The 21234-nt window shown below is 34.3% G+C and overlaps 1 protein-coding gene across 1 annotated transcript in view; it reads left to right on the top strand.

The window, feature by feature from the left end:
* Window positions 1–21234, top strand: part of RB1 (RB transcriptional corepressor 1) — a 158896-nt gene that overhangs the window by 17263 nt on the left and 120399 nt on the right. Inside the window, exons 3-4 of the mRNA XM_082701590.1 lie at window positions 9048–9163; window positions 12721–12840. Of these exons, the coding sequence (XP_082557716.1) occupies window positions 9048–9163; window positions 12721–12840 (236 nt within the window). The remainder of the gene's footprint in view (window positions 1–9047; window positions 9164–12720; window positions 12841–21234) is intronic.

Here is a 21234-nt window from a genome sequence, read left to right as displayed (position 1 = left end):
TGATATTTTTGCTTTCCCTTTTTAAAAATTTTCACAAAATTATAATCAAAATATACTCAGAATTTTGAATTTTGGTAGGGGTTTTTTTCCTCTTAACATATCTTTGACATTTTCCTGTTTCCTTATAATCTTTGAAATATTTTAAGGGTTTTAGATCATTGTGTGATAGAGCTCCATTACAATTTATTTAAATATTCTATTTTAAGATATTTAGGTTTTCCCACTGATTTTGCTCTTACAAATAATTCTTTAACCTCTATTACACTAAATCTTATTTTCATAATTTTTATTTAAATTTTAGTTATTTAACATACAGTGCAGTATTGCTCTCAGGAGTAGAATTCAGTGATTCATCACTTACATACAATACCCAGGGCTTATCACAACAAGTGCCCTCTTTAATACCCATCACCCATCTAGCCCAATTCCCACCCACCTCCCTATATCAACCCTGTTGGTTCTCTAGAGTTGTTAAGAGTCTCTTATGGTTTGTTTCCCTCTCTCCTTTTTTCCTCTCCTCCAATATGTTCATCTGTTTTCTTTCTTAAATTCCATATTTGAGTGAGATCATGTGGTATTTATCTTTCTCTGACTGATTTATTTCTCTTAGCATAATGCACTCTAGCTCCATCCACATTGTGACAAATGGCAATATATCATTTTTGATGGCCAAATAATATTCCAGTATGTTTGTATGTGTGTGTTTGTATACACACACCACATCATCTTTATACATTCATCAGTTGATGGACATTTGGGCCCTTTCCATAGTTTGACTATTGTTTATAATGTTGCCAAAAAGATCAGGTTCATGTATTCCTTTGAATCTGTATTTTTGTATCCTTTGGATAAATAACTAGTAGCACAGTTACTGACTCATAGGGTAATTCTATTTTTAATTTTTTTGAGGAGATTCCATGCTGTTTTCCATTTTATATTACCACAAACCGTGCAGGAGGGTTCCCCTTTCTCTGGATCCTTGCCAATGCCTGTTGTTTCTTGTGTTGTTGATTTTAGCCATTCTGACAGGCGTGTATCTCATCATAATTTTGGTTTGTATTTTCCTGATGATGAATGATGTTGAGCATCTTTTCATGTGTCTGTTAGCCATCTGGATGTCTTCTTTGGAAAAGTTGTCATTCATGTCTTCTGCCCATTTTTTTTTTAAAGATTTTATTTATTTACTTGAGAGAGAGATAGTGAGAGAGAGCATGAACGAGGAGAAGGTCAGAGAGAGAAGCAGACTCTCCATGGAGCTGGGAGTCCGATGCGGGACTCGATCCCGGGACTCCAGGATCATGACCTGAGCCGAAGGCAGTCGTCTAACCAACTGAGCCACCCAGGCGTCCCTTCTGCCCATTTTTTAACTGGATTATTTGGTTTTGGGGTATTGAGTTTGGCAAGTTCTTTATAGATTTTAGATACTACCCCTTCATCAGATATGTTGTTTACAAATATCTTCTCTCATTCCATAGGCTGCCTTTCAGTTTTTGTTGTTGTTGTTGTTGTTGTTGTTTCTTGCACTGTGTAGGAGCTTTTTATCTTGATGTAGTCCCAATAGTTCAGTTTTGCTTTTGTTTCCCCTGCCTCTGGTGATGTATTATACTAAATCTTGATTAAACTCTCCAGATATTTTCATTGGATAAATTCTTAGATATAAAACTGAACTCCTAAGGATCTTGATCATATTATTAAAATGTCTTTCAACTGTTACTCTTTTGAGGTTCAGTCTTTTCAAAATATGTTTGTTGGAAAGTAGCATTTTTTTCTTTTGCAGAATGCTTGTTCCTGTCCTTGCCCATTTATTTTCTTCATGTTCTACCATTTCTTTTTGGTAATTCTTTTGGCTGGGTAAGAATTATTCTCTGCTTTAACCATTTTTGATGTCCTCTTCTAAGCCCTTTTCATAATTATCAACTAAATTTTATAGAAAACACGTAGGTTACAGATTTTAGTTGTAAATTGCCATTGGAAAATAAGCTGTGGATCTTGAGAGAGCAATCAGGGCTGGAAAGCAGGATAAGATATGCTAATCATTTGTATGGAAATGGTAGGGTTTGCTGTGGAAGCAGATGAGATTGCTGAGAAAAACAGAATATGGTGGAAAAAAGTCTTTGGAGTTGGGAAACACTGAAAAAGTTGTGAGAGAGAAAGAAATGAGAATGTGGATATTAGAGTGTTTTAAAAGGTAAGAGAAAAAGTTTCATTGCACCAGTGTCAGATGCCACATAGAGGTCTTTGTGGATGAACCCAAAAAAGGCCATTTAGTTTGGAAAGACAGATCTTTGAAGACCTAGAGAATAGCCTCAGTATAATAGTGCCTGTGTAGTTAGCATATGTGTTCAGTGGATGTGCTGTGTGTGTCCTGTGAGAGTGTATATGGTGAGTGGGTGTGTGAATAGTGAGAAGGTAAAAGGATTGTATGTGAAGGGAGGATGGTAGCTTGATAAGGTCCAGACGTAGAGATATGGGTCATTTTTGTTTTTAAGGTGATACAGGCTTATTTGTAACAAAAGAGAAAGAAGCTTTTAGAAGGAAAACTGTTAGAGAAATTACAAAAGATAGAGAGAGTAATGAAAAAGCCACCAGGTCTTGAAGGAGATGAGAGGCAATGAGATCTGAAAATAGGTGGTAGAAAGACCTTAGAGTTGTTAATTTGAGAGTGGAGGAGAATGTCCATTTGTAAAGATCAGAAGAGAAGAGGAATTTAGAGATGAAGATGCAGAGACATTTTGAAGACTGGGAGATATGATAATTAGAAAGTATTTGATGTAGAGAAGAATGTTGAAGCTTCAGGTATTGTGATTCTTTAACCTTCTAAAATAAAATAAAAATCAAGAATACAGAATAGTAAAATAATTAAGAATACTCTTGGTGGGGTGATAAGATTAAGGATCTCATACTGAAAATGTTAGGAACATCAATGTAGGAATATAACAAGGAAATATTCTCAAAGGAATGGAGCAATACTAAATTGAGTGTTAGGAAACTTGGGTTTTAGTTCTGTGGCATTGACTGGCTGTATTGCACAAGTCTCAGTTCCAGTCTTTAATTTCTTAATTTGCAAATGAGAGGTGAATCAGGTGACCTTTTCAGATTGGAAGATCCTGAACCAAACTAAAAAAGAACAAAACATGTAAAACCACATTAGTCAAGACATTATAGTATTGTTGAAAAGAAAGACAAGCTGGGCAGTAGAACAGACCAGAGGATCCATAAACAGAATCCACACATATATGCTCAGTCTTTGTATATAAAGGTTTGAAGGTAATTCAGTGCAGGAAGACTATCCCTCTCACCAAGTAATATTGGAGCAACTGAATGGATATTCACATACAAAGAATGAACTTTGATCTCTGCCTTGTAACACTTATAAAAATTAACTTGATTTAGAGACCTAAACTTGTAGAAGATGACATGGGATATATTTGTTTGGAATTTAAGAAAGAAAACAGATGAACATATTGGAGGAGAGAAAAAAGGAGAAAGGGGAACATAAGAGACTCTGGTTAAGCAGAGATTTCAAAGATAATACCACGAAATACCAAGATAATACCATGGAAACATGATCCATAAAAGAAAAAATAAATTGAGCTTCATTAAAATGAAAAACTTATGCTTTTTGAAATATATTGTTTGAGAAAATGAAAATACAAGTCACAGAACAGGTGAAAATTTTTGCAAAACACCTATCAAAGAATTTGAATCCAGAAGTATAAATAATTCTTACAGCTTAATAAGACAAACAACTGAATAGAAAAGATTGGAAAAGACCTTTTACCAAGGAAGAGATACAGATGTTAAGTAAGATTTGAAAAAACAGTCAATGTCATTAGTCCTTGGGAAAATGTACCACTACACACATATTAGGATGGCTAGAAAACCAGCAACAAACATTGGAAAAACAGTTTGTTGGTTTTCTATAAACTTAAACTAACATTTAACATAGAACTTAGCTGTTCCCCAACTAGGTATTTGCTCAAGAAATGAAAACATATATCCATTTAAAGACCTATAGTTGGATATTTAGGGTTAAGGTTAGTAGCATTATTTATAACATATGTACTCAAGTCTTAGAATGGATAAACAAATTGTGGTATATTCATACAATGGAGTACATTCAGAAATTAAGTGGAATAAATACTGATAGATATAATAGTATAGATAAATTCTCAGAAGCTTGCTAAGTGAAAAAAGCCTGACAAAAAAGACTACAAACCATATGATTCCATTTGTATGACATTCTGGAAAAGGAATTAAAATTGGTTCAGTGATTGCCTGGGGCTAGGGGTCATTAAACCTGATTTCCTAAACGTACACACACACACACACACATCCATTATTCCCAAGGTTGGATATTTATGGTATAGAGAAGATCAAATAGTGAGTGGTATTGAGACCACTATGGTGTAGTGGAATGAGTGCTAGATTCACTGATAATGGTAATGCTGCTGCTGATAATTAATTCTGATTCAGTAGGTACAATGCCAGGCACCAAACATTACTTAAGAGCATTCTCCCTGCTAATTTTTGTGGTGATTCTATGATCAGATACTATTACTGTCATTACTATTTTCATAGAAATTGAGTCTTTATTGGATTTAAACAAGTTGCCCACAGTTACACAACTCAAATATGCATTCAAACTCTTGAGTGTTTGACACCAAAATCCATGTTCTTAAATAAGAGAATGTAAGTTCCAGGAAGATACAGAATTTTTGTTTTTGTTTTTGTTTTCACCATTGTATTCCCCAGAGTCATAACCATGGCAGTTGTATAATGAATATTTCTTAAGAAATTTTTAGAGATGTCAAATTTTGGAGGATACTAAAAAAACAAAAAGGAAGTATAAAGAAGCCTATATGAAGGTAAAGATGATTTGTAGTTTAGTGTTTAAACTGATGCTTTTCATTTAAGCATTTATCATATCAAATGACTTTGTGTTAAATTGTGGTGTCTATGTCCTAATATAATCTGCTGTTTTAAAAAGTGAACAAAGTAATTATAGAGTAGGATTTTGTAGTTAATTCTAATCTTTCTGGCTTTGTAAATTTTTTCCATCTAGCAAATCTCGGTGGCAGCTAGGTATAAGATCAGACTAAGTCAGTGTTATTGGTTATAACTAAACTACAAGCCCTTCTTGTTTGTACCTGTTGGGGTGTGTGTGTGTGAGTCCAGAAAGTCTACTTCTAGGAGTCTTCTATTTGGAAACTGATCATTTCCTTTGCATAGATACACAAAAATAATTGCTTATAAATGAATAATCTAATTCATCTCATCTGTTATATGGTTCTCTCTGACATATTTAATATTTAATAGTCTGAAGTTTAAAAGTAACATTTATTTTTCTTCCATAGATAAATGTGTATGAAGAAGAAAAAACACTTTATCCAAAAAAGAATTAATTGAAATGTAGCTAGAACAATAGCAACAACAGCAAGCTTTACAAATCTCTCTGAAATAATAGTCATATGTTTTGCTTGTAGGAAAATTCCTTAGGTCCTTAAAAATCCGAACCTATTTATAGAACATTTCATTTAGGCATTTTATCATTTCAGTGAATGTGTGTTGAATTGTGTTGGCTATGTCCTAATAAAATCTGTTGTTTTTAAAAAATGAGCAATGTTCTCCTTTTAATAACTTTACTTCATTTCTCAACTTTTAAAACATTTAAAAAAAAATTACAGTTCCTGGAAGTACACATATTGAGGGCAGTTAGGTTTAACAGGTGATAGCCTGAGAGCAAGGAAGCAAACCAAAAATCTAAGAAATTAGCACAAAAAATTATAAAAAGTAATGTAGTGTGGGGGTTATTTATTATAGGGACAAACAACCTTTTACCTCTTAGTTGTTTCTGAGAAATTACCATATTAATATAAGCACATACACAAAAGTTGATGTTCATTTTATTAAAACATAATATACTTATTAGTCATTGTAACAGTTGAGCTATATAGACTTTGTTCATTTTCAGAAATAAAGTTATTTAACATAGTTTCAAAAATCAAATTTATTGAAGGATAATTTACAGATACTAAAGTCAACCAGTTTTGAGTGACTAGTTCATTAAGTTTAACAAATGCATTCAGCCATGTAATTACCACCATAAATTAAGATATAGAAATGTTTGGTTACTCCAGAAAGTTTTCTCCTTCTCCTTTGTAGTGATTCTTCACACACCTCCATTCCTGTTCCTATGCAGCCACTGGTCTACTTTTTGCCATTAAAAATTAATTTTGCCTTTTCTAGAATTTTGTAGGAAAGGAATCCCACAGTATACAGGATGTACCCTGTTTTCTCTGGCTTCTTTTTCTCCATGTAGTAATTTTGAGATTTATCTATGTTGTGTTTATTTGTACTTTTCCTTTTTATTGTTGAATAACATTCCATTATATGGATATACCACAGTTTATCTGTTCACCTGTTTTTGAATATTGGGTTGTTTCTAGTTTTTTGGTTTTTATGATTGAAGCTGCTAGTAAGATTCATGTACAAATGGAAAGAATTCCACTTCTCTTGGGAGAAATCCGTCTATCTGGGAGTGGTATTGCTAAGTATTACGGAAAGTGTATAGTTAATGGTATAAGAACTTGCCAAACTTGTTTTTCAGTACGGTTGTACCATTTCACATGGTCACCAGCTGTGTCTGAGTATTCCTTGCTCTACATCCTCATCAAACTTTGATATTGTCTTTTTAAATTAATAATTTTAGTGGATGTATATTTATAAGTTTTAAAAGATTTGTATAGAAATGCAACATATATCTGCATATTGTGGAATTTAAGAAACAAAACAGGCAAAGGAAAAAAAGAGACAACCAAGAAACACACCCTTAACTATAGAGAACAAATTGATGGCTACCGAGGGAAGGTAGGTGGGGGGCTGGGTGTGAAATAGGTGATGGAGATTAAGGAGTGCCCTTGTCCTGATGAGCACAGGGTGATGTATGGAAGTGCTGAATCACTATATTGTATACCTGAAAGTAATATAGCATTGTATGTTAGCTGTACTGGAATTAAAAAATAAAAATATTTTATTTTTTAAGTAGCTAAAATTAAGGAGAAGTTTAGAGTTGGATAATGATAAACTTTTTGTTGTCAATGAAATTTGATAATCCAGGAACGCCTTGGTGGCTTGGTTGGTTGAACATCTGCCTTTGGCTCAGGTCATGATGATGGGGTCTTGGGATCCAGGCCCATAATGGGCTCCTTGTTTGGCTGGCAGCCTGCTTCTCCCTCTGCCTGCTGCTCTCCCTGCTTGTCCTCACTCTCTCTCTGATAAACAAACAACTAAAAATATTTTTCAAAATTTGATAATCTAGAATAATTTTTTAAAATATTTATTTATTTATTTGAGAGAGAGAGAGAGAGACTGTGAGCTGGGGCGGGGGGCCAGGAGGAGAGGGAGAGAGAGAATCCTGACCCTGATATTCTGACTTGAACTGAAACCAAGAGTTGGCTGCTTAACTGACTTAACATCTAGGTGCCCCAGAATAATTCTTTTCTTAAAGCTTATGTATAATTGAGACTTCAAAACAATGTAAATTTGTATCACATACTTTTCAGTTCTATTATAACATCCAATTAAGAGTAAGCAAATTGTTCCAATTTTGTAATAGAACATCAGATAATTTGGTGTTTCTTTTATTTTCAATTTAATGTAATCAAATTTTATCTATAAAACATACATATTTAGAAAGTAATACATATTTTTAGGGGAAAAGGTAATGATAGTGAAATTATAATAAAAGTATTTTAATGATAATCATAGCTACCACTCATCAAGTACTAATTATGTCAGGCATTATGTTAAGGGCCTTATGTTGTATAATTACATTTAATTCTTACTAAGTGAGATATTTATTATTATTTCCACTTCACAAAGAAAGCATGAGGGATATGAATTTCACAAGGTTAAAAAATACCTGAGTCCATAGATTATTTTAAAAATGAATGAATCAGGGGTGCCTGGTTGGCACAGTGAGTTAAGTGACAGACTCTTGATTTCTTCTCAGGTCATGATCTCAGGGTCCTGGGATTAAGCCCATGTTAGGCTCTGCCACCAAGAGGGAGTCTGTTTGAGGATTCTTTCTCCCTCTCCTCTGTCCCTCCCCTGCTCACATATCCACATGTGTGAGCTCTCTCTCTAAAAATAAATGTCTTTAAGGACACCTGGGCCCTAGTAGCCTAATGGATAAGGCATTGGCCTCCTAAGGGCACCTGGGTGGCTCAGTCATTAAGCATCTGCCTGTGGCTCAGGTTCTGATCCAAGCCCCACATCGGGCTCCCTGCTTGGTAGGAAGCCTGCTTCACCCTCTCCCACTTCCCCTGCTTGTGTTCCTACTCTTGCTGTCTCTCTCTCTGTCAAATAAATAAATAAAATCTTAAATAAATAAATAAATAAAATAAAAATAAATGTCTTTAAAAAATAGAAGTAAATCAGAGCAAAAAGAGGATAATTATATAAGAGAGTAGCCTTGTTTTTTAAAAAAACAGTATATATAATAAACTCGAAAATCTTTTAAGTTGGCTATGAGGACATTGGATTATTTAAAAATGAAAGTGTTGGGGTGCCTGGGTGGCTCAGTGGGTTAAGCCTCTGCCTTTGATTCAGGTCATGGTCTCAGGGTCCTGGGATCGAGCCCCACATCGGGCTCTCTGCTCAGCCGGGAGCCTGCTTCCCTTGCTCTCTGCCTGCTTCCCTGCTTACTTGTAATCTCTCTGTCAAATAAGTAAATAAAATCTTTAAAAAATAAGATAAAATAAAAATGAAAGTATTTACTTCAGAGAAGACCCTAAATTTTTCACAGTAAGTTGTAATTTAACTTTTGTGATCTTTCTAGTATTTTTTTTATTTACAATGTAAAATTTAAGTGTTGTTGATTAGTTTAGAATTAAATGCTTTAGAGTATATGCCATCATAAGGATTTAAAAACATTTATTTATATTGAATAAGAAAAAAATTATCATACAGTACAATTTTAATATGGTATCCAGTGTGTGAATGATTAATGAAATATTTGAATTTTTTTTTTTTTTTGTACGCAGGAAGGTTATGTTCAAAGGAAAAAGGAGCTATGGGGAATCTGTATCTTTATTGCAGCAGTTGATCTAGATGAGATGCCATTCACTTTTACTGAGCTACAGAAAAACATAGAAACCAGGTAAAATTTCTTATATCAATATAGGCCTCTGCCATCAAAGAAAAGTATTTCTGAACTTTCCTCTTAAATGGAATTTAGGGAACTAGTGAGAAATGCTAAAATTAAATAACACTTAAAGGACTTAGGTCAACCTAAGTCTCCTTCAACCTAAGGCTCATGGAGCCTTAACGAATGTGTTATTTATGATATAGTTCCTCAAGAATTTTGTATCCTGGGAAATTTTTCTTTTTCTTTTCTTTTCTTTTTTTTAATCCTGGGAAATTTTTCATCATGTCTCCCACTCTCTAGAACTTTCTAATTGTAGCTATTGAGGAAGTGGAAAAAAAAGAGCAAGGGTTTGTAAAGTAGGGTTATTAGATTAAAATTTTTATAAAAGTTGTGGGAGTCTAGAAGAATTTAGTTAACATTTATTAATGTTTAATATTACTTAATGTAACACATGCATAAGTATATACTTTTTGAGACTGTATATCCAGTTGAGTTTCCATAATTACTCAAATAATTGTTGTTGAGCTTATAAACCTTATACTTATAAGAAGAATTTACTAATTTGTTTCCAATAATTCCTGAATGTTATCTTGAGCAGCTTTGTGCAACATCTAGTCATTTCATTTGCAGCATTTTACAAAATGTAACAGTAAATAATTTTACTAGAAAGATAGTAGTATATATTTCTTCTTGGATAAAATTATCTAGAATTAAACATAATTAGTATTTTATTTAGGTGAGGTAAATTGTCACATTTTTCAGTGACTCTTTCATACTACCTCTAAATAAAATGTGGAAACAAAGAACTTGTATAGTCATATTTTAGCTTACTGAATTAGAATTAGAATCTCAGAGATTTCATTAAAATTTATACAAGTAATTATATAGGTAAATTTCTGCGTTAATTTATATTATATGTTATATAAGTAATTTCAGTAAATCCTTTTACTGAAAATTATATAAGTAAATTTCTGCATTAATTTATACATTCATGCAGTAGATGTTTCAGTGGCCTAGAGGACTGAAAATGATATGAATGTTTTGGTTGAGATGGAGCGGGTTTAATGGGTATCTGTTGTTTTATAAGCTAAATGACCTAGAGCAGATGGCTTAGCTTTATTGTTTCAGTTCCTCATCTGTGAGCTATTTTATAGAATTATGAGAATTAAATGACTTATAATGAATAGAAAAGTAAGTAGTTCATGTAATCTGTGCTTATAACTTAACCATAGGTACTGATGAGGTCTTGATCTCTTTCCTAGTGTAGACCACCCCTCCATGCCCTTTCCCTGCAAAAAAAAAAAAAAAAAAAAAAAAAAGAAAGGAAAGAAAACTTATAGAGCTGTTAGGCTCTGTGATACTGTGCTAGATTCTAATGATATAGAGGTGAGAAATAGTCTCTGACTTTAAGAAACTCATTCCAGTGGGAAGGGTAAAATTAAACAGGTGTCTGTAATACAGTGTTACAAAGCTATTTCTAGATTACTAAATGAATATGACAGAAAGGCTATTACATCTTTTATCTCTAAGATGAAAGAATTTTCCTGGCAAAGTTTTCCCTGAACTTTTTTCCTGAATGGAGCAACAATTATAATTGGGCATGTCATAAATAATCTCTGTACAATAAATACAATAATATATTCATTACAGCTTTTTCTTAGGTCATCTCTTTGTTCTAATAACTATCCAGGAATGGTATCTAGACCACTGCTGCTTAAATGTGCTTTAGTAAAGGACTTTTTTTCAGTATGTCATGGACTGACATTTAAAAAATAAATAATATAAATTAATTACCAGAAAAATGAAAGAAAAAAATTATACTAACTGCAGGACCAAACTTTTTACTATTATATTCAGCAGGCACGACATTAGTGTTTAATTGCCATAAAAGTTTTTAAATGCTTACTCTGAATTTCTGTACTTACTTACTTGTGGACGGATAATAAGACATATCAATCCATAGAGCAGTACTGTAGAATAAGTAGTTATTTTAGATTTGTGTGTCTTAATCATGGCTTTTTATGCCTGCCTTTCCTCTCTGTAGCCTTCCCTCTTCTCTTCCTTCCTTCAGAGGGGGGCTGCAGAAGGAATAGAGTCTCACTTAAGTTACCCCTAGAAAAAGGTGACTTTGTAGTAATAATTCAGTTTACATGGTGTCTCATAGGTATTGCCATATATCTCATAAAAACTGGAACTGAGCGTGCTTCTTGAATAGATGCTTTTTTGAGCTTTTTTTATTTTTCTTTGAAGGTATCTAGACATTTACTCCATTCTCTTTTCTCTTGTGAGCAGCATCATGAACATCTACTCCGTATCATTTCTACTTCTTTATTTGCTGTTCCGTGTAGCTTGTCATGGCTGCCTCAGTCCCTTCTATATCACAAGTACTTTAACAACTGTCTCTTGGGTTCTTTGTTCACTGCTGATTAGCTGAAGCTTCTATTTTTACAGTTCTTGAGATGAATGTCTGAGTGGTCCCGCCCATTTTTTAGAATGAATCCTATAATTCATTAGTTGCTGGAGAGCATATGGGAGGGTCTGGTGACTACCCTTGAGTTCATTTAGCTGTTTTGGTATAATTCCAATTTGTGTGTGTGTGTGTGTGGGTGTGGTACAGTTGATGATTGCTGTGTTTAGTGCCCTATTTTTTATTAGCAAAAAATGGATGTATTAATATTTCAAACAGATTGATTTTTATAGAAAACAATAAAAAATGATTTAAAGTCATTATTTAAACAACCTAAAAATTTTAATCAATTTTTTTTTCCCTTCCCCAATAATTCAGCCCTAAAACCATTAGTGGTTGAAGAAAGTACGTATGTGCATCTGTGGTAGGAGAGAGCATGGGGTGCAGAGAAGAATGTTAGAGCCCAAGTGTGATGAGGAGGGCATTCATATGGATATGGTTGGGGATGAGGGCCCTGAAATGGCCTGTTTGGTGTACAGTGCCAGAGACCAAGCAGGGTGTGTGAGTAGCCAGACCATATGTGAAGTGAATGCAGTCTGGGCTGGGGAGTCAGAACACTACTAGGGTGAGGAAGCTGTCCATATGGAGGGGTCGGGGCAGTCTAGGATGGGGAGTCAGTCTGAGCAGATGAGAGTGCCCACGTTGGAGAGTGGGTAACTTCAGAGATGGAAGGTAGCTACATGCAGGGTGATTAACTAAGTGAGTAAATAAAGATAAATGGATCACAGCTTTCTCACTGACAAAGAAGAGTTATAGATTTGGAAAGGGAAACAGTATGTTGGAATTGGATAAATTGATGTGAACTTATGGTTTTCAAAGCATATAGGCAGGTGTAGAAATAAATATGTATGTATGTGTCTATCATAACAACCTTTTTTTTTTTGGTACAAATAGATGTAGGCATAGGTATACACATATAGGGTTGAAGGTAGTTGATTTTTACTCTTCAAACTAGTAAAATACAAAAAATAATTCCTTCCAAAGAACACAATAGTGATTTGGTATGGAGCTAATAAACTTCTGGATTAAAATGTCTATGCTTTGAAAATGAAATGAATTTTTTTCAGTTACAGATTCACTTTTTCTATTCCTTTCTTTGTAGTGTCTGCAGATTCTTTGATTTACTAAAAGAAATTGATACCAGTACCAAGGTTGATAATGCTATGTCGAGACTGTTGAAGAAGTATAATGTATTATGTGCACTCTACAGCAAATTAGAAAGGTAAAGTGAAAGTTTTATTAGGATTATGCCCCAGTTTTGCGTGTTACTGTCAATTAGATTCCATCTGGGAAATATATTTAGTAAAGTTATTGGTTATTACCTCTTAGATTTGTTCCTTTTGCTATTAGTTTTTTATTGGTTTTTAGCTTTCTTATTTATCTAGTCATATGCATTCTGAATGTTTCCTCCAAAATTTTTATACTGTCCTTTCATATTTCTCATTAGTTTTAACAAACTTTAAGACTTTAGTCTTCTCTACCAGAGACTTCCAGTTTTCAATGGAAGAGTGACCTAAATTTAAACTTCTTCCTAATGGAGTTACTTAGTTCAGAAAAAGGAAAGCGTGCTGGTAGTAGAAGATATACACGACCTATACTACCAAGCTATGATTTGTATTCTCAGTGGTAGTTTAGGAGACTTTTCATTACTGTTTAACTGGGAGAAAGATGAAATTCAGATAAACTTGGGTTAGGTTTTTTTTTCTTTTTTTTTTTTTAAGGTTTTATTTATTTATTTGACAGAGAGATCACAAGTAGGCAGAGCTGGGGGCCGAGAGAGACAGGGAAGCAGGCTCCCTGCTGAGCAGAGAGCCCAATGTGGGGCTTGATCCCAGGACCCTGAGATATGACCTGAGCCGAAGGCAGAGGGTTAACCCACTGAGCCACCCAGGCACCCCAGGTTAAGTTTTTAGTACACTTTTCATCCAGTTCTCCACTGCCACTGGTAAAATGCCAAGTGTGGCATGTGGCTGTTACTTTGTTTATTTTGGAGCTCATTTCACTTGGTTGAGAATATATAAGATTTAATACTTTAGCTAACCAAACAATTGTAAAGAGAGAGAAGAGAAGAGGCATGTCCTTAAATATTCTGGGGAGAATGAGTATGTAGACAGAGCTGGAGACATATACATACATATCCTTCTCAGAAGGATGCTTTTATTTTCCCTTTGCTTCTTTTTGGTTGGTATGCCACTAAAACTTCAGTGGTGTGACAGAGGATAAGAAAAGTGAAAGAAAAAAATCAAGATTGGCCTAGGGCTTTTGAGGGAATTTTTCTTGTTCCTCATTTTTAATTGTAATAAGGTAATATTGGCCATCATTATTTTATTTTGTCTTTTCTTGAGTAAAGTCTATTTGCACAGGAAAAAAAGGATTTTTTTATTATAATAAAAATTAATCTGTACAAGAAATGTAGACTAATTATAAAGCACCTGGAAAATACAGAAAAGCGTATACAAAATATGAATCATCCTAAATTTTAGTACTGGAGATAACTAATTTTCATGTTTAGAATATTTCTTTCTTTTGGATATTGTTTTATGTAAATTATGTGGTATATATAATTTTTTCCTTCTTTCTTTTTTTTTTTTTTTTTAAAACCTAACTGGAACTTTTCTGAATGCTTTTTTCCCTTAAAGTTGTTTATGGCCTTTTAACTCATATCTTGGAACTTAATCCTAAGAATGTTATCTTAAATACAAAAACACTTTAGAGATTTTTTTTCACAATATTACTTAAACCAATGAAAAGCTGGAAACAACCTATTTATACAGAAAAGAGTAAGATATAAATATAGTCTAAACATTAAGTATTATAAAGGTAAAATAAAATTTGCTGAGGAATATTAACAATCTGCAAAAATGGTTATAATATTAAATATAAAATTTGATGAGGACTAGAACAGTATGAGAAAAATGCTTCTAATGCTGAATAAATAAAGCAGGATATACTGTGCTTATAACTGCAGAAAGAGGTTGTATTTATTGAATAAAGTAATGTATTGACACTAATGTTTTGAATGACAGTAACTAGAAAAGAAGTACGTACCAAAATGTTAACCATGGTTTTGTATGAGTAACTTACATTTCTAAAGAGGATATGTTACCAGTATAATAAATTAAGCAAAACTGTCTCTAAGCCAATATTTTTAAAAAATCTATTCTGGGGGTGCCTGGGTGGCTCAGTAGGTTAAAGCCTCTGCCTTCAGCTCAGGTCATGATCCCAGGGTCCTTGGATCGAGCCCCGCATCGCATTGGGCTCTTTGCTCAGCAGGGAGCCTGCTTCCTCCTCTCTCCTCTCTCTCTGCCTGCCTCTCTGCCTACTTGTGGTCTCTGTCTGTCAAATAAATAAAGTAAAAAATCTTAAAAAAAAAATCTATTCTGTAAAGACTAGTACCTCAAAATCTATTATCATCAGGTTATTTCTAGATACAGAATTTTAGTGAGAATGACTTGGAGTACAGTCCTGATTTTTTTTTCCCTGCTGTAATAATTTTAATTAGATACTTCTAGGTTTTTTGCTTCGCTATCTGAGATCAGAAATCTATTTGGATATTTATTTCTGTTTTACCTCTTTACCCTTCATACTTTCTAGTGATACATTGTATTTACAATTCTTTTGGGGGCTAAAGGAAGTTAGAAAAGAAAGAAAGTCAAATATTATATGGGTAATTCTGAAGTATTTGAGTTCTTCCTATCCCCTATGCCCTATGTTTTTTTCTTTAGACCAGTGTAAAACACTGGCTATTTCAGATTAGTAAGTAGAGTTCAGAATTAGAGTTCACAAAAATTCTCTCTACAACAGTCTAGTATGATGCCCTACCAAAAAAGAGCGGCTCTAGTACGGTTTAATGTTGAAGAAAAAGGAATCTTTTGAGTCAGACAGATTCGTATTCTACTCTGGGCTCCAACATATACTGTAAGATCTTGGACCAAGTGAGTTACCTAACTTTCGTGCTTAGTTTTAGTGCTTAGTTTTCTCGGGTGTTAACTGAGTTGATAATGGTGCCTACCCTGTTACATTTTTTAATGTACTAAATGAGATAATGCAGATGGTGCTGAGTCCAGTACCTGTAATAAACAGTAAACTTTCCACTAATGTTTTCAGTTTTGTTTTTCTTAAGTAAGCTGTGTGCCCAATGTGGGGCTTCAACTCTTGACCCAGAAATCAAGAGCCACATGTTCTACCAACTGAGCTAGCCAGGTGCCCCTCCAGGAATGTTTATAAAACAAAAAAAATTTCTGGCCCAGTTTAGGAAAATTTACATACTATATCCCCCCTTAAAAATCAGACTGTACATTTGCAAACCAGGGTTCTTAAAAGTTGTGTATAATAAAATATGTTGAATCTGTTGAATTTATCATTCCCTAAATTATTAGACTACTAATATATGTATATATGTATTTGATATCAATTAACTTCTGGAAATATTATTTTGTAGAATATTCCTTCAGCAATTTTAGGCTAGCTATTAGCTGTTACTGCAAATAAATTAAGAAATTACAACAAGCATTTAACTAAGTGACTCAGCTATATGTTAGTGACATAAAACATCTAGTGACACTATGATTATAGTAAATATAGCAACTAAATTATGTTTTTTAATAAAAATAATGCAGTGATGCATGTGATGCTCTATTGTAGAGGATTCTATGTGAGAAATAGAAATTATATAGTGTGCAAAATATTGTGTGTGTTTAAGGGCAAGAAGGGTTATTGTGGGGTGCTTTTTTTTTTTTTTAAAGATTTTATTTATTTGACAGAGAGAGAGATCACAAGTAAGCAGAGAGGCAGGCAGAGAGAGGGGGAGAAGCAGGCTCCCTGCTGAGCAGAGAGCCCGATGCGGGGCTCGATCCCAGGACCCTGGGACCATGACCTGAGCCGAATGCAGAGGCTTAACCCACTGAGCCACCCAGGTACCCCTGTGGGATGCGTTTGATCAAGTAAAAATTTTAGGAGAAGGCAGTGTCTGAACAGGTTTAAGGATAAAGTCACCAAACAAAATGTGGAGGAATTGGGACGGAGCTTTCCAGGCAGAGTGATTACATGTGTCCAAAGGCAAAGCAGCAGGATGATGTACTTTGATATTGCTGATGACTGAAAGGGAGGAAGGGATCCGACTGCTAGGGAGCTTGCTCTTTGTCCTGCAGACAATAGTGACAGAGAGAGAGAGATCACAAGTAGGCAGAGGGGCAGGCAGAGAGAGAGGGGGAAGCAGGCTCCTTACTGAGCACAGAGCCTGATGCAGGGCTTGATCCCAGGACCCTGAGATCATGACCTGAGCCAAAGGCAGAGGCTTTAACCCCCTGAGCCATCCAGGCACCCCTGAATTTATACACTTTAAAATTAATATAACTTGTTATATGAGATAATTTAGTGCTTATTGGCCTTAAAGTGAATTAGCAGAGTTTTTTTCTATCTTATTTGTACCTTTACTGAAGAACAGTTAGGAAATTTAACTGTGACATCAAAGCCTGTTCATTTCAGAGCAGACTGTGTGTGTGTGTGTAGATAGAGCAATATGCCATAGTGATTATGGTGACTTTAAAAAAGCTAAACAGATCTAAGTATGAGTATTCAGTCACTTACTGACTGTGTAAGCTAGGGAAATGTTACTTAATCTCTCTAAACCTCAATTTTAATCTAAAATATAGCCAGTAATACTCTCCTTGTAGGGTAATTGTGAGAATTAAGTAAGACGATGTTATTGGTTAGCTCACCTTTCGGCACATACTAAGTGTGTAATAAGAACTAGCTTTTTAAGTTTTTATTTAAATTCTAGCTAACACGTAGTATAATACTAGTTTCAGGAGTAGAATTTAGTGATTCGTCACTTACATGTAACACCTAGTGCTCATCATAAGTGCTCCCCTTAATGCCCATTATCCTGTCTAGCCCATCCCTCACACCCCTTCCCTCCAGCAACCCTCAGTTTGCTTTCTATCATTAACAGTCTCTTATGGTTTGCTTCCCTCTCTCTATCTCTTTTTTTAATATCCCTTCCCTTAGTTCATCTGTATTGTTTCTTAAATTCCACATAGAAGTGAAATCATATGGTATTTGTCTTTCTCTGACTGATGTATTCTGCTTAACATAATACTCTCCAGCTCTATCCATTTCATTGCAATTGGCAAGATTTCATTCTTTTTGATCGCTGATAAATGGTAGCTTTTAAAGTTATTTTTAGGTTCATTAATGCTGTCACAGAGAAATATAATAACATAAGCCATGAATTTTAAATATTCTGGTAGCTGCATAACAAAAAGTTAAAAGAAATAAGTGAAATTTATTTTAACATTTTAACCCATATATCCAAAAATATTTCAACATGTATCATTCACACAAAAATTTGAGCACTAATATTTATAGCAACATTATTTATAATATCCATGCTGTAACATGGATGAACCTTGAAAGCATTAAGCTAAGTGAAAGAAACCAGACACAAAAGGCCATATAGTTCATTGTATGAAATGTCCAAACGGACATATCCATAGAGACAGAATGTAAATTTTTAGTGATTGCCAGGCATGGGGAGTACTGCTGATAAGTATGGGTTTTGTTATGGGGGTGATGGAAATATCTGGAATTAGATAGTGATGGTTGTAAAACAAAGTCAATATACTAAAAATTACTGAATTTATATATTTTTAAGAAAAATTTATTTATTTGGCATAGAGAGTGAGATCACAAGTAGGCAGAGGGGCAGGCAGAGAGAGAGGGGGAAGCAGGCTCCTTACTGAGCACAGAGCCCGTTGCAGGGCTTGATCCCAGGACCCTGAGATCATGACCTGAGCCAAAGGCAGAGGCTTTAACCCCTGAGCCATCCAGGCACCCCTGAATTTATACACTTTAAAATTAATTTTATGTCATATGAGTTTTATTTTAATAAGAACATGAAACTTATAAATGAAATATTTTACTTTTTTTCTCATACTAAGTATTTTTTAATACTTTGGTGTGTAATTTACATTTATAGCACAGCTACATTTGCAATAGCCACATTTTAGGTGTTCAATAGCTGCAACTGCTTGTGGTACCATTTAAGCACAGATTTATAATGAATGCAATTATCTTTTACTGTATGACAGCATTTTATTATGAGTTACATTAAGTTACAAAATAATTTAAAACTGCATCAGACATTAAGCATCTTTTCTATTTAAAAATTCTTTCTTGATACTATAAGCTTATTATAAGGTAATTTTCTTCTTTTTTTTTTTTTTCAAAAGATTTTATTTATTTATTTGAGAGACAGTGAGTGAGAGAGAGAACACTAGTAGGGTAGAGGATCAGGGGGAGAGAGAGAAGGAGACTCCCCGTGAGCAGAGTGCTCAATGTGGGGCTCTGTCCTAGGACCCCAGGATCATGACCAGAGCCAAGGCAATTGCTTAACTGACTGAGCCATCCAGGCACCCCTAAGATAGTAATTTTCTAATACAAATTTTTTATTTACATATTTTTTGTGATTGGCCCCTTTCCTTAGCATGCTTTTGTGGATCATCCATATTGTAGCCTGTTTCAATCCTTTGTTACTCTTTATTATGGAGTAAACCATTGTGTATGGTTTACCACATTTTGTCTATTCATTCATCGGTTTATAGATATTTCCGTTGTATCTTATAAAGTAATTGAGAGTATAGAGGAAAGTAAGTGTATATTTATAGAGTTTGTTATCTTAATTGTCTTATTACCATTTCTTGTTCTTTCCTTTGTTACCATGGATTTGGTTTACCATCTAGTGTCCTTTGTTTACTCCAATACAGCTTTGATCTTGACTACCTCCTTTGGGCTGGTATTGTCAAATACATCACATTCCTATATGTTATAGGCTTAACAATATAATTATATACATATTGTGTTATACGGTTGCTTTTTACATAATTAGGAGAAGAAAGGAGAATATTCAATTATGCCATCTTTTATCATAACATAATTACCTTTTCCAGTGCTCTTTGTTTTTTCATGTGAATATGAATTACAGTTTTGGGTTACTTGTTTTCAGCCTGAAGAACTTTTTAGTATTTCTTGTAAAGTGAGTCTGTTACCAACAGATTCTCTGCTTTTGTTTGGAAATGTCATTATTTCATCTTCACTTTTTTTTTAAAGGGCATACTCATTTTTTTTTTTTTTAAGATTTTGTTTATTGAGAGAGAGAGAGCACAGGAATAAGGTGAGGGACAGGGGAAGAAGCAGCCTCTCTGCTGAGCAGGGAACCCAATGTTGAGGCTCGATTCCAAGACTCCCAGATCATTAACTGAGTTGATCAGGTATGATCAGGTAATAATCAAGTCAGTTGATTAACCAACTGAGCCACCCAGGCGCTCCTCATCTTCACTTTTGAAAGATAGTTTTGCTGGATGTGATTCTTGGTTAACTTTTTTTTTCTTTCAGTACCTTTAATATGTAATCCTACTGCCTTCTGATCTTCATTGTTTCATGAGAAGTCAGCCGTTAATGTTATTGGGTTCCTTTATACATATTATATCATTTTTCTGTTGTTGCTTTCCTGATTTTTCTCTTTGTCTTTAAACAATTTTACTGTGATATATCTGGATGTGGATTTCTTTATATTCATCTAATTGGACTTTATATTTTTTGGATGTATAGATTAATGTTTTCATTAGATTTGGGAAGTTTTCAGTTCATTCCTTAAATATTTTTTCTGCTCTTTCCACTCCCCAGCACCTCCCCACCCTCACCCCCAGATCTCTTTCATGTACTCACATTACACATGTATTGGTGTATTTTTTGGTATCCCACATTTCTGTGAACCTTTTCATTTTTCTTTTTTCTCCCTCTTTGTTCTTCATGCAACATAATCTCTTTTGACCTATCTTCAAGCTTAGTGTTTCCTCATTATGCCAGCTCAGATCTACTGTGTAGCCCATCTAATGAATTTTTTATTTTGGTTATTGTACTTTTCAACCTAAATTTCCATTTGATTCTTTTCAAATAATTTCTCTTTATTGATACTCTCTATTGGATGAGACAGTGTCAGAATACCTTTCTTTCTTCCTTAAGCACGGTTACCTTTAGTTCTTTGAGTATATTTACAGTAGCTCTTTTGAAGTCTCTGTTGAGTCTGGTGCCAGAGTTCTCTCAAGTACAGTTGTTTTTTTGTTTTTTTGTTTTTTTGTTTTTTTTTTGCCTGCTTTTTTCCCATGTAGAGGTCATACATTCCTACTTCTTTACATATTTCACTTATTTTTGAAAACTGAACATTTTTGATAACACCGTAGTAATTCTAGGTACTGATTATCCTTTCTCTTGGGGATTTCTCTTGTGGTTATTTGTTTAGTGACCTCTCTGTATTATTTCAGTGAGGTCTGTTTATTCCATAGTGTGTAGCCTCTGCTATTGCTCTTCAGTGTAGCCATTGGGTATGCAGCAGTTACTCTGAGGTGAGTCATTTTCAAGGGGTTCTCTTTGACAGTCTTGTCCCCTGATCTTATTTATTTTTTTTAGATTTATTTATTTATTTAACAGAGAGACCCAGCAAGAGAGGGAATACAAGCAGGGGGAGTGGGAGAGGGAGAAGCAGGCTTCCCACCGAGCAGGGAGCCCAATGTGGGGCTCCATCCCAAGACCTCAGGATCATGACCCAAGCTGAAGG

Source organism: Mustela nivalis (genome assembly GCF_964662115.1).
Source record: "Mustela nivalis genome assembly, chromosome: 15".
Classification (NCBI taxonomy): domain Eukaryota; kingdom Metazoa; phylum Chordata; class Mammalia; order Carnivora; family Mustelidae; genus Mustela; species Mustela nivalis.
Note: the sequence above shows the minus strand (reverse complement) of the source record. Positions and strands in the feature narration are given on the sequence as shown.